This window comes from Osmia bicornis, chromosome 3 (assembly GCF_907164935.1).
Source record: "Osmia bicornis bicornis chromosome 3, iOsmBic2.1, whole genome shotgun sequence".
Lineage (NCBI taxonomy): Eukaryota > Metazoa > Arthropoda > Insecta > Hymenoptera > Megachilidae > Osmia > Osmia bicornis.
In genome coordinates, this window is record NC_060218.1 from 11760711 (window position 1) to 11775066 (window position 14356).

A 14356-nucleotide genomic window follows, 5' to 3' on the forward strand; every position below is an offset into this window, starting at 1 on the left:
CGATTGGATGTGATATGTATGCAGGATTTGAGCCGTTTGACCAAAGACTTCGAACTGTATCTTTACAATTGTTTTGTTGTCCATAATTTTTCAAGAATATACGTCTGTTGTATTTTGAATAGAATATGAGTTTGACTTATTTCTTTTGCCTATGTTTGATGTGGGTGAGATATGGGTGCGAGATATCGTTAGTGTCTTTGTGGACCGTGTTTTGGGTGAATGTATTCGAGACTGACGACAGTAGGTTGCAATTGGTTGCATAAAGCTGCAAGCGTCGTGATCTCGATGGTTATGATTGAGTACTTATGTGCTATATACGACACTATTGTCGTATGCGGAATAGACAACATCTCAATGTAAAACTCCTCCTTGGGTGACGTAAGGTCACGGACTTGGGACAATATTAGAGTGATTGAAAGGCGTACGCTTGTGCTCGTTAAGAATCATGGTGATGCTTTGCATCTGTATCAATGTTCGGGAATAACGCATGAAAGGCGACAACGTTGGGTACAGAATAGATTAACGTTATGGGTTCGAAGGAAACTTATATCACGGGTGGCTACGAGGCCACGGACTTGATACAGTATTCTTCGGAGGACGACGTTTAAGAGGTACCTGAGTTGCGTGGAATAAAGGGCGTTATGATCTCGATGAAATACTGTGGTAAGAATGTTTGACGGTAACGACAGCAGAGTACAGGTAACGTGCGGAGCTGTGGAGGTTACGACGTCGGAAAACACTGGTGATAGTTGCCACTTCACTTTCGTTTCTTATTCTGTATAATGACGTTAGATGTCACACCGTCAAATGTCCAATTTCTCAATTATGTGTTTTCACGATTGCCTGATTCTTTCCAATGGCGCTTACATCGATTCGGAGCAGGCCTCAAAGGAGTCTGTGGATAAGCACCCGAAAATCGGAGGACACAGGCCAGACATTTACGAAGCGGAGGTATAGATTTTTAATCATAGAGATGGCGCCTTTGATAGAGTAGGGCCTTTGAATATTGCCGAATTTAGAAAAAGACAGACAGCGGAAGACAAAGAGGTCCGAGAATCAAAGCAACCGAAAACAGCATATCGGTGAGACAATACTAATTTAACAATAAAACTTTTTTATTTTTTATTTTTGCTAAATCAAACTTTTACCTATGTAATTGTTAGGTTTTATTGAGTAAAATAAGACTAAACACGATATAATTTGGACTATATGGACGAAAAAAAATTAACATTGGGGATGTTCCCTTGTACATAAAATAAATATAGTCCAAATTATGTCGTGTTTGGTCTTGTTTCAATAAGAAAAATTTCACAAACACATTAGTAAAAGTTTCATTTGAAAAAAAAATAATAAATAAAAAAATTTTCTGGTTGCATTAATATTGTCTCACCGATATTGGAGCTTGGATCAGGTTACACTATTTGCTCGTCCAGCTTCGCTGTTCCTCAAGGGGAATCCCCCCAAGTTGTGGGGATGGTTACAGCAATTATGGGGATGGCAATTATCCAATGGATCTCACCGGGTGCTTATCCAACTTATACTGTACTTCAATGAAAAATGATGAATTGAAATTCGTGGACAAATCGTAATTTTGACATTCCCAACAGAACGTGCAAAGTAAAAAATTGTCACTTTGCAAAAGTTTTTCAGCAATGGAATATGAAATTCTTGGTTTTGATGCCATATCGTTTATATATGAAATGTGGATACTTTATATCATTTTTCAATGACACCAATCATTTCACTATTACGAAGAGTTTTAAATATAAAAGGTTATTAGTTTCCCTAGGATATTATGCAGTTTTATTTGTTCCCATACTCTGCTATAATTTTTTATTCATCTTAAACAAACTGATATTGTAAATATGTTGCACTTTTACTAAGAATTATACCGTTCAATTTTTATTAGTTTACTGTCAAGTTATAAGATACCTACTTGATGTGTTAACATACATACGTTTGTCGAATATAGAACATCGAAAATCGATCAAGAATTCGAAAATCGGACTATGCACTGTTCTGAAGCTCGTTTTCTGAATTTGCCCCACTGCGTGCCGTGCGAATGTTAACACGAGGTCTTTCGATAACACACAGAGTGGGAGAGAAATAACGCAAGTATTTACTTCCCCTCTTCTCGCCCTGTTCGTGTCACACAGTTGCCTCTTTGGTTTCACGATCACTCATAAGGCTGGCTTTCGAGCGATCAAGTAATACAGAGGCCGTAAAACGTTGCGGGGTGCTTCTTTTTCCCAAATTCTTCAAAAGTTTCGATTACATTTAATACAATTCCGAAATCTATGACAAATGTGTTTAAAAAATTCTATGGACTTATTGTGATCATTATAGTGGGTCTAATCGTATCATTGATCCTAATTCTCATTTGCTATATATATAAGGATGGAAACGTTCATCAAAGTGTGGATGATTTTTGTACTGATCAAGCTTTCGTATGCCGGAAAATCAGTGGAAATTTTAACATCCGTTGGACTGAGTCCTTTGGAAGATGACGATATTCTTCGTGTTCTGTCGCACAACAAGAGTTCCCCTTCGAATAATTTCACGTTGGTTGAGCTAATTGGACATCTAAGGAACTATTCGATCGAATCACGGAAAGAGATGTGGAGGAGCGAAAGATACAAACACACTAATCCGTTTTACGGTGAGTTTTAATGAGTACTACTCACACTACACTGCAACGAGTAATCCCTAATTATGAGATAAAGGATCGTAAATCAGCATTATCACTTTAAGTTTGAAATTTCAATTGATTATCGTTACTGTGCAAAGCATAATATGTATAAATATCTACATACGTTATCTGAATTTCCGTAATTTTTCCTATTGTTCTAATTTATATAAATAAATAAATATATATATATACATTGTTTTAATAAATATAAATATAAAATAAAATAATGAAAATGCGACGATGCTTCAGGCAAAACAGCACATAGTCAAGTATACTTGTAACATTTAACCTGATCATACTGTATTTGTGATGTATTTTCTGATTGATATATAAATATTTGTTTATTATATATAATCAGGATTCCTCGATGTCTGTATGTATAAATGAATACAATTAATGCAATTTTGTATTATAACATAACAATCAATGTATTTTCAAACATAATTATTTCATTTCAATGATTTATATGATTATCAACAAACGTCTGGTAAGAATAAAAAAGAATTAAATTAGAACGTATTCGACCTTTGCTTTATTGTATATTTATGTTTTGAAGAGAAAAACGTGTTTAAACCTTCGCACGCCGAATGCCAAATAATTTTGATCCAGGTTAAATTAAATATCAGTTGCAAAAATTTTAAATTCTTAAATTTTAAAGTTCAAACTTCAAAATTGTACTACACAAATTTCAAAATTCAAATGTCTACATTTCAAAATTCAATTTACAAGTTGTAAAATTTAAATTTCAAAGTTTTAAATTTCAGAGTTCAAATTTCAATATTTTAAAATTCCATAATTCAAATATTAGAACTTCAAAACTTCAAAACCCAAAATGACTCGGCTTTTGGAATGTGAGTTGAAATGATCAGGTATGACTCAGTTAATCGCCCAGTATTCGATAAATGAGAATTCATGAACTTTTACTAACCTAACGTATGATTTAGAGTTTAAATTGAATTTTAACCTTCGCACATGGGCTGCAGAATCATTTCGACTCAATGTAAATTATACGTACTCCTTTTGGTGTGTATATGCTTCATTATATTTAGATATATTTTAAACGAGTCATAGTGACCGTGTACTCGATTGCCGCATCAGTCATAAAGTATTTCTTAACACACTTTTTTTCTATAGATTACACAGATGCTCTTATTTAGATCTTAAAATTTCTGAAATATGAATTATATCGTTTTGTACATATATTGTTATACTTATCATGATGATGCGAAATGCATACGAAACCTTGTATTGTAGCTAAACAAACAAAGAAATATTAATATTTTCAAATAACTAATTAATATTGAAATTGTTATTAGTATTATTCAGTGAAACTAGAGAGGGAAGATCATTTCGGATCTTGTAAATTACCTTTAATGTATTTGTTAATTTATTACATACCTATGTATGTAACTTGTGCAACTTCGTAGCTACTTAGTTATGTCAGTCGCAAAGATTCTTTTACATAAACAAAATGTAGATCTATACAAAAGTAAGAGAAAGAAAGAGAAAAATTGTTTGCCTTTTTCTTCAATTGAACTGCTTAATCTCCAAAATAAAACAATAATTATGTTTTTCCTTTTTCATCGTAAGTAAAACTGACCTTGAAAAAATAAAACAAAGAAATTACTAGTTTAAACATTATTGTATATTTATACCTTTCTTGTGTACCTAAATCCGAGAAGTTAATTTTAAAAATACATAATTTTACGAAAACATATTTTTACATAAAGTTACGAAAGAAGTACATATAATTTCAGATTAAGAGTAATCAATTGCTTTAAAAGTCATTTAAATATTACTAAAATATTAATAGTCTTTTGAATATATACGGTTGTGCTAAGAAGATGATATCCTTTTTTTGCAAATTACATTTGCAATTCAAATATGATATTATATTTTAATTTTTCTATAAAAAAAATTATATAATGTTAAACATTGTCAACATTATATAAAATAATTATAATTCGTAATTATAAATGTTTGAAAAACACAAAAGTTTCGTAACATTATTTTATTTTGCAACATAATACAACGAAACATTGCAACGGTACATTTACACTCATTAAGAAAATGGAGGAAAGAACAACACGTATTCTGTTACTTAAATATTAAATACGTATTTAATGGTATTTTTTATTGTGCTCCAAAACTTTAGTCGGAGAAAACAAATGCATATAGAGCGATCGAATGAGGGAAAAAGACAGAGCTACTTTCGATATTTCGACAGACGTGCTACTGAAGTTTGATTTTCATTCATGCGCAATGTCTGCATATTGCATGTGATTTCGTTACTCATTGTATTGCACGTGCGTTGTGTGAACTAAGTAGGTAGACATGTAACGATAACATGAAACACTTTATAGACTGTTACGTTTGCTAGTTAGAAAGTGTTTACGGTGTCTCTTTTAATCGAAATTCCGACTATAAAAGAAAATCTGGATTACGAATTCGAACGGCATTACTTTCTTCGCATTTCAACACCCGTAACATTGGTAGGTATCATACTAAATTTTCATGCGCCTTAACGGGGTAGACACGGCACGTGATCTCTCCAATTCGGGACGTTGCACAGTGGCGCGAATCGCCGAAAACGTGGACAAAATTAGTATCTTAAAATGTGAGGTAAATTAATCAAACAAATTACAATATTATAATTGCGGAAGGATAATACTATATGTTTCTAATGAAAAATATTTTATTTTTATTTAGTGTGACTTGAAAGTTACATTTAAATTGTTAATTAGAATCGCACATCTTTTTTTATACGTGTAATATTAAAAAAATGAAAAAAATGCACAATATAATACATATATACATTAATATATACAAAATAGATAATATTTACTGATAAACATACTTATATACATAAATTATTCTAAGTTACTTTCCTGTTCATCTTCTACTTCTTCTACTTCTTCTTCTTATTTTTCTGCTTCTTCTTCTTCTTCTTCTTCAGATTCGTTGATATTAGCAATATCGAAAAATTGAATTACATCTCGCAGATATGTTTTTCCTTTTTTCGGCCATACCATCCTCATACATAAAAAACTTTAAAGTCACACTATATAAACATACAATATTTTTCATTAAAAAAGTATATTATTATCCTTCCACAACTGTAATATTGTAATTTATTTCATTAATCTACATCACATTTTTAAATATTAATTTTCTCCACGATTTTGGGCAAAATCGTCACTGTGTGTAACTAACTTTCCTCCCCTGCAAATTTGAGTGAAAGAAGAAAGGGAGTTTCTGTAAATAGCTGCAAAAAGCAGTGCTAAATACTTTTATAACTTGACTGGTCCGTACGTGTCATGTACGCTAATAGGGTGCGCGTGTGCACAGAAATGTGAATAACTCAGAAGACCGCAAATTACCGCAAGATATTTTTACAGATCCTTATTCAGAAAACTTCCAGCTTTAATTTAAGCCTAATTTGAACGTGTAGATCCGTGTAGAACACAACTTTTACCATACATAAACATTAAATATGTCCATTCTATCTATTTTGTCCTATATTACAGTGAAAAATAAACATTTTGTTGTGCAAATTACATAATTATATTCAAAAAGAATCATATAAAGTGGCAATATTAGCGAAAGAACATAATAGTTAAAAAATAATGAACAGCATTATGTTAAACTTTGCCCGATGAAACTGACTTCACAAAATCACCAACTTTGAAGGCTCATATCTGCTGAATGGTAATAACACAATCATTAAAAGTGTCAGAACATTATGCACACATTCCTTATGAACAAGTTCCATTAAACAGATTTCAAGAATTCCGATTTTCATTTTTTGACTTTTGTCCACGTTTTCGGCGATTCTCGCCACTGTGCGACGCGTCGGTATTACAGCAGTTTTTCCATTGGGCCTGGTGGAACCACTTGCGTGTTCTGTTACGAACTTGAAAGGTTTAATTCTCAGCTGGCGTGAGTGCAACACGATCTAGGAAGGCAACAGCGCCTCAAGTATTTTTACAAACACATTCAAACGCTCATCGCGCCAGGAGGCATCGTCACAATACGCCTGAAGAACGAAAGCGAAACATTGGCGCGTGGTTAGAGTGAGATGTATGGTGATCATGCTATCCTTCTTTGAACCTAAATTGTCCCGCTCCGGTAAATTCTGACTGACTGAACGCGTGGATTTTATATAGCGCACCGTAGCACGCCTCGCTGTTGAAAAATATATGCCTACTCTGAAGAACCAAAGGAACGTGCAATTTGAGAATTTTTTTTAGAAAAAGTTATTAGCTTCTTTAAATAAATGTTTTTTAATTCATAAAAGCATACAGGGTGCCTCACGCAATTGGGAGGGATTATATCTTGAATTTGGTAAGAGATAGGAAAAAGCTGTTCATGTAAAAGTTCAATGGTATGATAATGTTTATTTTTCTATGACTTCATTTTCTTCGTGAATGCAACGATGCACTAAAAAAATACAGGTGCACTTTTTGTTTAAATAGAATTGCATTTCTTTCTTTACTCGTATCAACTCCTTGGAACATTCTGCATAAAAAAGTAGTATTAGAACCAGGAAAAAGAACCGTTTCGGAAAAATCAGTGCGGTTCCGCTACTGAAACCGCTTCCGATTCTGTCATTATCGGTTCTATACTAAAGAACCGGAATCGCTTAATTTTTGTAAGAACCGGTTCCATCAGGGATGGAAAAAGAACCGTTTCGGAAAAATCAGTGCGGTTCCGGTACCGAAACCGCTTCCGATTTTGTCATTAACGGTTCTATACTAGAGAACCGGAACCGCTTAATTTTGTAAGAACCGGTTCGAAAAAATCAGTGCGGTTCCGGTACCGAAACCGCTTGCAGTTTTCTAATTACCGGTTTTGTTTTGTTTTGTTGTCTGACACGAAAACAAACGCGCTTGCATTATTGTTTGGCTGTGCATTATTGGAACAAAAATAGTCATTACCAGTACTCTGTTGAACGCTCACAGTTGCGGTATAAAAACTGCTTTTCTTTACATATTCATTAAAAATGTCCGATTCGGGTAGTGATTCTGAAACTGCTACACAACAACCTCCTGCCAAGAAATGGGTCGCCAGGCCACATGAATTTATAAGAATTTATTTTAATTACGATAAGAACACCAACGTTTCGATTTGCAAGATTGATGGCTGCGGAACTGCTATTAAAGTAAGTACCATTTTCTTTTTACCTCCTGTTATAAAAAGTGTATCTGAAGTGCTTGAAAAACCTTCTGCCATAAAACAATTTTGCTAACCGTACCGTATAAAATGACGTAAATTATTATGCCGTTGTAGTCTCAACACACCACCAATCTTCAGAAGCATATATATGCCAAGCATCCAGTACAACATGGTATTATCACCATGAAGCGTATTGAGATGCTGAAAAATAAAGCCAGCTCATCGCCAAAGGCACGAGAAGCAGAAAATTCATCCATAGGTGTCCTCAGCAATTCAACACCCGCATCTAGCTTCAGTTCTTCAAGCTCCTTCATGCAAACCCCATATGTTCTTGCTGAAAATCAGAGTCGCAAAAATAAAAAAAGGAAGGTCAGCAAGGAGCCCGTCATCACCATTGCCATGGATAGAGCCCGCGTCATAGACACACTGGTGGAAATGACGACTGTCAATGGCCGCCCTTTTTCTGTGGTAGAGGACTCCGGCTTACGGAAAATCCTCAACCCCATTATTTACGCTCTTCGCACACAGCATAGCATCAACGTGGGTATCAATCGACATAACATTCGGGACTTTGTCCATTACGAAGCTCAGCAGTTGAAAGAAAAAATTAAGAATGAGATCCAAGGCAGAATGTTGTGTCTGAAGCTGGATTCCGCCACAAGATTCGATTGTTCCCTTCTTGGAGTGAACATTCAGCTATGCAAGAATGGCCGAATCTGCCTGAGGAATCTTGCCGTAAAAGAGCTTTTCTTACGACAAACGGCTGAAAATCTGAAAAGAGAAGTGCTTACTGTACTCTCTGATTTTCACATAAGCTCAGAGCAAGTATATAGCATTACCACCGACAATGGCCGCAACATGATAAAATCCATCGCTCTCCTTGGTGAAGAGGTATCAGTTGCGGATTCTCAAGGATCAGAAGAAGAGGACATCGAGGGCATCATTGCATCTGAATTAAACGATGCCAACGAAGAAACGCTGGAAAACACTCTTTTGGCGGTTGCGGAGGAATGACCCAAAGTTATGGAAAACGTGCCACAAGTAGAGCCGGCCGTGGGAATTATTGGTCAGCGTTGTGCAGCGCACACATTGCAGCTTGCCGTGTGGGATGCACTTGGCAAGTTTCAAGAGCCGATCTACAAGGCAAGGAATATTGTGAAGAAGCTGCGCAGCCCAATAGCTGCTGGCGTTCTCGCAGGGTTGGGACGCAACAAACCTCTACTGAACGTGGAGACTCGTTGGCACTCCACACACGACATGTTAACGAGTCTGTTATCTGTGCAAATTCTGATGGAGGCCAACAAAAATAATAGAGGCGAAAATGTAGTATTAACGGAGAGTGACTAGAAAACAATAAAGGAGATAGTTACCGCTCTCCATCTCGCCAAGGTTTCAACAAAGAAGCTTCAGTCCGAGCAACTTACAGTCGGCGACTTTTTAGCAGCATGGTTGCGATGTAAAATAGACACAAAGAAAGTGAAGTCTGCCCTTGCCATAGCCATCCATGCTGCCATGGAGAATAGAGAAGAGGTTCTTCTGCACTCAATATGTGTGGCCGCCGCCCTCTACCTGGATCTTCGCTTCAATGTTTATTTGTCAGCTGATCAGCGGAAGCGAGCTGAAGATCATTTAGTTACCCTGTGGGTTAAACTAAACCGCTTACGTGATGGTAATAGTAATCACAGTGCCACTAGCTCAGCTGACAGCTTGGTGTCTAACGAACATGCTGACAATTCTGAGGATGATGGAGACGAGGACTCACTCGAACAGTTACTGCGGCGCAAGGAAAAAGCTGTCGTTGATTCTAAACCTAAGAAGCCGAGAAATGGAGACATTAGAAAACTTCTCCAAGACTTTTCTATGCGTCCCCGATTAACCCCTGAATCAGATATTCTAATGTTCTGGGAGACTATGAAGGAGACCAATCAGGAACTGTACCGCCTTGCGACTACCGTCTTAGCTGTGCCCATGACACAAGTGAGCGTCGAAAGAACTTCCTCCCAACTGCGCTTTATTTTAAGCACCCTACGTAGCCGCCTCACGCACAACGATGTCAGCGATATTCTTTTTGTTAGGTGTAACAGAACCTTTCAAAAGAAAGAATGATTAATTTAGATTGCGGAATAATAATTAGATAATAATGAAATTTATATAAATAATATACAAGGTGACACGTAACTAGTGTAAGAACCGGAAATGAGGGATAAGCTGACACGATACTAAACAACAATTTCCTTCACACAAATGTCGAATGGGGCTTAGCAGTTGGACAGTGTAGTTTATATCATAATATATAATAGTTATAACAATATTTATAGTTATAGTTATAGTTATAGTTATAACAATCATACATACAATGTTGTAATACATGTAACGTTCCACTATGCACTGTCAAATCCAGCGAAAAAATATATATTTTGTTGTATCATTTCAAATTTGATTAAATTGCTTCTTCTTTTAGTATTATAATTTTTGCTACTTGAGAAATAACGGTCAACTCTCCTCTTTAGAAATTCTACCGCTATGTTGATCTTTTTGAGAAATATTCAAAGCGTTAACTTCGCCGCATCCTTATGTACAAAACAATTACCCGAAATCGAGGCAGTATACTCCGACGGCATTAGTTGTCATAAGTTCAGTGCTGTACGCTGAATGAATAAGACGTTGTAAATGATACGGCAACATAATAATACGCTACTCTGTTCTATGAGATTGTAGTGGGAGGAACGCAGGTCAACCACATTGACAACGCCTTAAATCAAATCACAACGCAATATACGAACAGTTAACGCAGACCGAGAATTAGCTTTGCAGAATTGCTAGACAAGTGACAGAAACTCAAAAAGTCTGTTGTAGTACCAGTTTTCAGATAAACATTTAAAACTGAAATCGATTCTCAGAGAAAAAACGATAGTTGAATTTTAATGCGGTTCTCTTAGTTCATAATCCGAAATCGGTTCTGAGTGACAGAACCGGTTAAGAATCGGTTCTAGTGCCGGTCCTAGGATAGATATTTAAAGCGGAACCGGTTCTCCGAAAAGACCCGACGGGAGGTTCTTAGGGCGGTTCTGTTATGGAACCGATTTCATGGATCGAAACCGGGTCCAAGTGACGGAACCGAATAAGAATCGGTTCGGAACAAGCCGGTTCGGTTCTCTTTCCATCCCTGATTAGAACTAATAAATGGAGGGACCTCGGCTCCTTCTCTCCTCTCTTCTCACTACTATTCCCTCTCACTATTACCTATCGCCTATATATAACAGTACAATGTTTAAAAAACTAATTTCGTGAGATATTTCATATTTTTCATAAGTTCAACTTTTACATCAATAGCTTTTTCCTATCTCTTACCAAATTTAAGATATAACTCGTCCCAATTGCGCGACGCTTGTACTTCCAGAAACCTATAGTAACTTTGCTTTTCGAAACTAATAAAAAATACAATGGAGTGTTAGTCGATATTCTGAGTGAATGCAAATAATTTAAATAAATAACTTATGTAAACATTTGCAGAATTGTTTCAAAGAGGAGGTATATTCTTGTCTTGTTATATCTCCTCTTTGAACGAGGTTTGTTATGGGGAGCTGTGAAAAATCCAGGCGGGTGTCAGTCAAAACTTAACGAAAAGGGACGATTCTCAACATTCAGAATGAGAGAAGGACAGCATGATTGTAGTCCGTCTCACTCAGCGTTCGGGCGTTGCTGCCTTTTTCGTTTGCCTTCGCAGCATAGTTCGGGTGACGTTTATACTGCGATTTCAGATCGGCAGCCTTCTTATTGTTAGTTAGACGCCACCTTATAACTACTAGCTGAACTGAATTTGTCACGTGACTTGCTCTGTCTTATCCAGATAATGGCGGAACTGGTCTGTGAGAATGCTTTTACGGGACTACACTTTTCGTCCTTATTTCGCAACAAATGAAGACAAAATAGATCTTAATTTGCAGGTAAGGGTCGTGACTAGACCCCTGCACTCATGATTTTAATCACAGCACTCTTTTAGTGGCCTAAAAATGCTTCGATTCCGCGACTGCATTTTGTCAATTTTTTCCTCTACTTTCGACGCTTATATTACTAAACATCAACATAATCCCACTGAAACATGAATTCGCCGTACTGCATTGAACCTTCCTCTTTCGAATAAGCCCTCACCCAGCCCCAAACCTTCTCATATAAGGACGAATAACCGATTCCCGTAAACTCCGGTTTAGGCCCATTTTTGTCGGTAATGTCAACGCGCTACTATTACCTGTGTTTACCCCCTTAATCCACTTTATGATTGATTTCGCTTCGCAATATACGTAAATACATACATAGATATGCCATTATTACCAAGTAATGTTGAAATGTTATCGTGTTAATTGTGAAGATGAATGGAAGTTAGTGAAAAAGAATATTGTAAGTATATAAGTCATAATTTAGTGATTTAGATTCACTTATAATTATTGTTTGAATTTCAAATCTAACACGTCATTTTGTGATTCAGGTCTATTCATCCTTGTTTGAGCTTTAGGTAATTATTGAGATTAGGTTACACCTCACCGACTTTGATGAAATTTAAATATATTATAAAACTCAACATTTTGAACAACTTTTTCCTATACATATAACCGCCGCTTGGCCTTAGTTTTCGAGATATTTTCGAAAAACTGTTGAAACTAACACATTTCATTCTGGCCATCCGTGTGCGTCCGTGACAACGTACGCATTAGTATGAGATCGCCGCTTTTCTACTGTTTCTGCAGGCAACAGCACGGCGACCGATGACCAATATAATATACCTTGTGTACTTCTGCATTCATGATTTCAATGTATCGTAGCTATGATGGCAGCTGGGAATTTAATATAGCCTAACCTAACCCAATCTATTCTAGCTAATCAGTGAATTAAGTTAGTTTTGGCTAAAGGGATATTCTGGTCGCCTAACGGCGACCAGACACATACTGAAATTCAAAATCATGAAAATTAGTTAAATTTAATTTTTAAGTTCACCCGTAATATATGTATATATATATTGATGTCGGCCGCCGTGCTGCTGCCTGCAAAAACAGTAGAAAAGCGGCGATCCCATACTAATGCGTACGTTGTCAAGGACTCACACGGATGGCCAGAATTCAATGCGTTAGTTTCAACAGTTTTTCGAAAATATCTCGAAAACTAAGGCCAAGCGGCGGTTATATGTATAGGAAAAAGTTGTTCAAAATGTTGAGTTTTACAACATATTCAAAGGGTATAGCAGGATATGATGGTCAAAAGTGCCCTTGAGCCCAATTTGCTTCGCAATGCACCATTTGATAGCATATCCCAAAAAACCATGGTACACCAAATTTCAACCCTGTACTTCAACCGGGAGGGTAGTTACAGGATAAGAAAGAAAAAGTAGTTTTTGCCATATTTTCCCTATTTAATGGCATTCAAAAAATCTGAAAAAATTCTGGAATATTCTAGCCATGTTTCTTTATGATTGTGAATTTTTCCAGATTTTTCGTCTGCAAATCCTAGGCGTAAAAAATCAAAAACGCAAAAAAAAAGTCGAAAAATTGAGATTTCGGGTAGAAGATTTCGAGACACTAGATTTTTACTTTTACAGTAGTTGGATATTAGCATGACTGGTGTCCTCAATTTTTTTCAGATTTTTCATTCTGGTGCGTCGAACCGAAAAAAATCAAAAACCGACGTTTTTGACATATTTCGTGCGATAACATGAGAAATATGTACTTTCAATTTTTTCATTTCCTTTACACACTTAGTGCATTATGTGATTTCTAACATTTTTGCACTGGATGCAGTAAAATCTGAATGGAGAGAGTGAAGTTATTGTAAATAATTGAAAATTACGCACCTTATCCTTTAAAATATTAGAACGTTTTTTAACGTCGACGATGGGTAAATCGGAAAGGTGTACGACTATGGAACCGCTGGAAACTTTTTTGTCTCGAGTTCGCGCCCCATGAATGTACAATTTGATTTTTTTTCATAAAACAATTTTCTTTTTAAATTATTAATTAGATAAGAATACACAATAATCATTTAATAACGTATGAACATAATTTGGAAATATTTTATTATTAAGTATACATAAAAATAAGTGGTGCTCAACCGACTCTTTGGCTATACGTACAATTAATGTAAAACATACATATATTGCTTTCAATATCCATCATAAACCAACAACCACGCGGCTTTTCAATTAACAAAATATTGGGAGCTATCCGTAATTAGAACAATACGTAATTAGAAAATTAGTAGTGCACAACTTATTTTTAAAACCTAACCTACTCCTAAGCCAATACGTAATTGTATCATTGGAATCCAATTATTCTTGTTTGAAGATTAGGCAGTAAATAAGTTGTGCACTACTGATAACAGCATTACAATTAAGGTAAAATATGAATATGCTTTCCATATCCATCATAAACCTATAACCACGCGGCTTTTCAATTAACAAAATGTTGGGAGCTATCCGTAATTAGAACAATTTGTTAGAGCTGG

The 14356-nt window shown here is 35.8% G+C and overlaps 1 protein-coding gene across 1 annotated transcript in view; it reads left to right on the forward strand.

The window, feature by feature from the left end:
• The first annotated feature begins 2180 nt into the window (after positions 1-2180).
• The window catches only part of LOC114880866 (O-acyltransferase like protein-like), a 125494-nt gene continuing 113318 nt past the window's right edge, over positions 2181-14356 (forward strand). Inside the window, exon 1 of the mRNA XM_029197332.2 lies at positions 2181-2659. Coding sequence (XP_029053165.1) covers positions 2398-2659 — 262 coding nt within the window. The 5' untranslated portion in view covers positions 2181-2397. The remainder of the gene's footprint in view (positions 2660-14356) is intronic.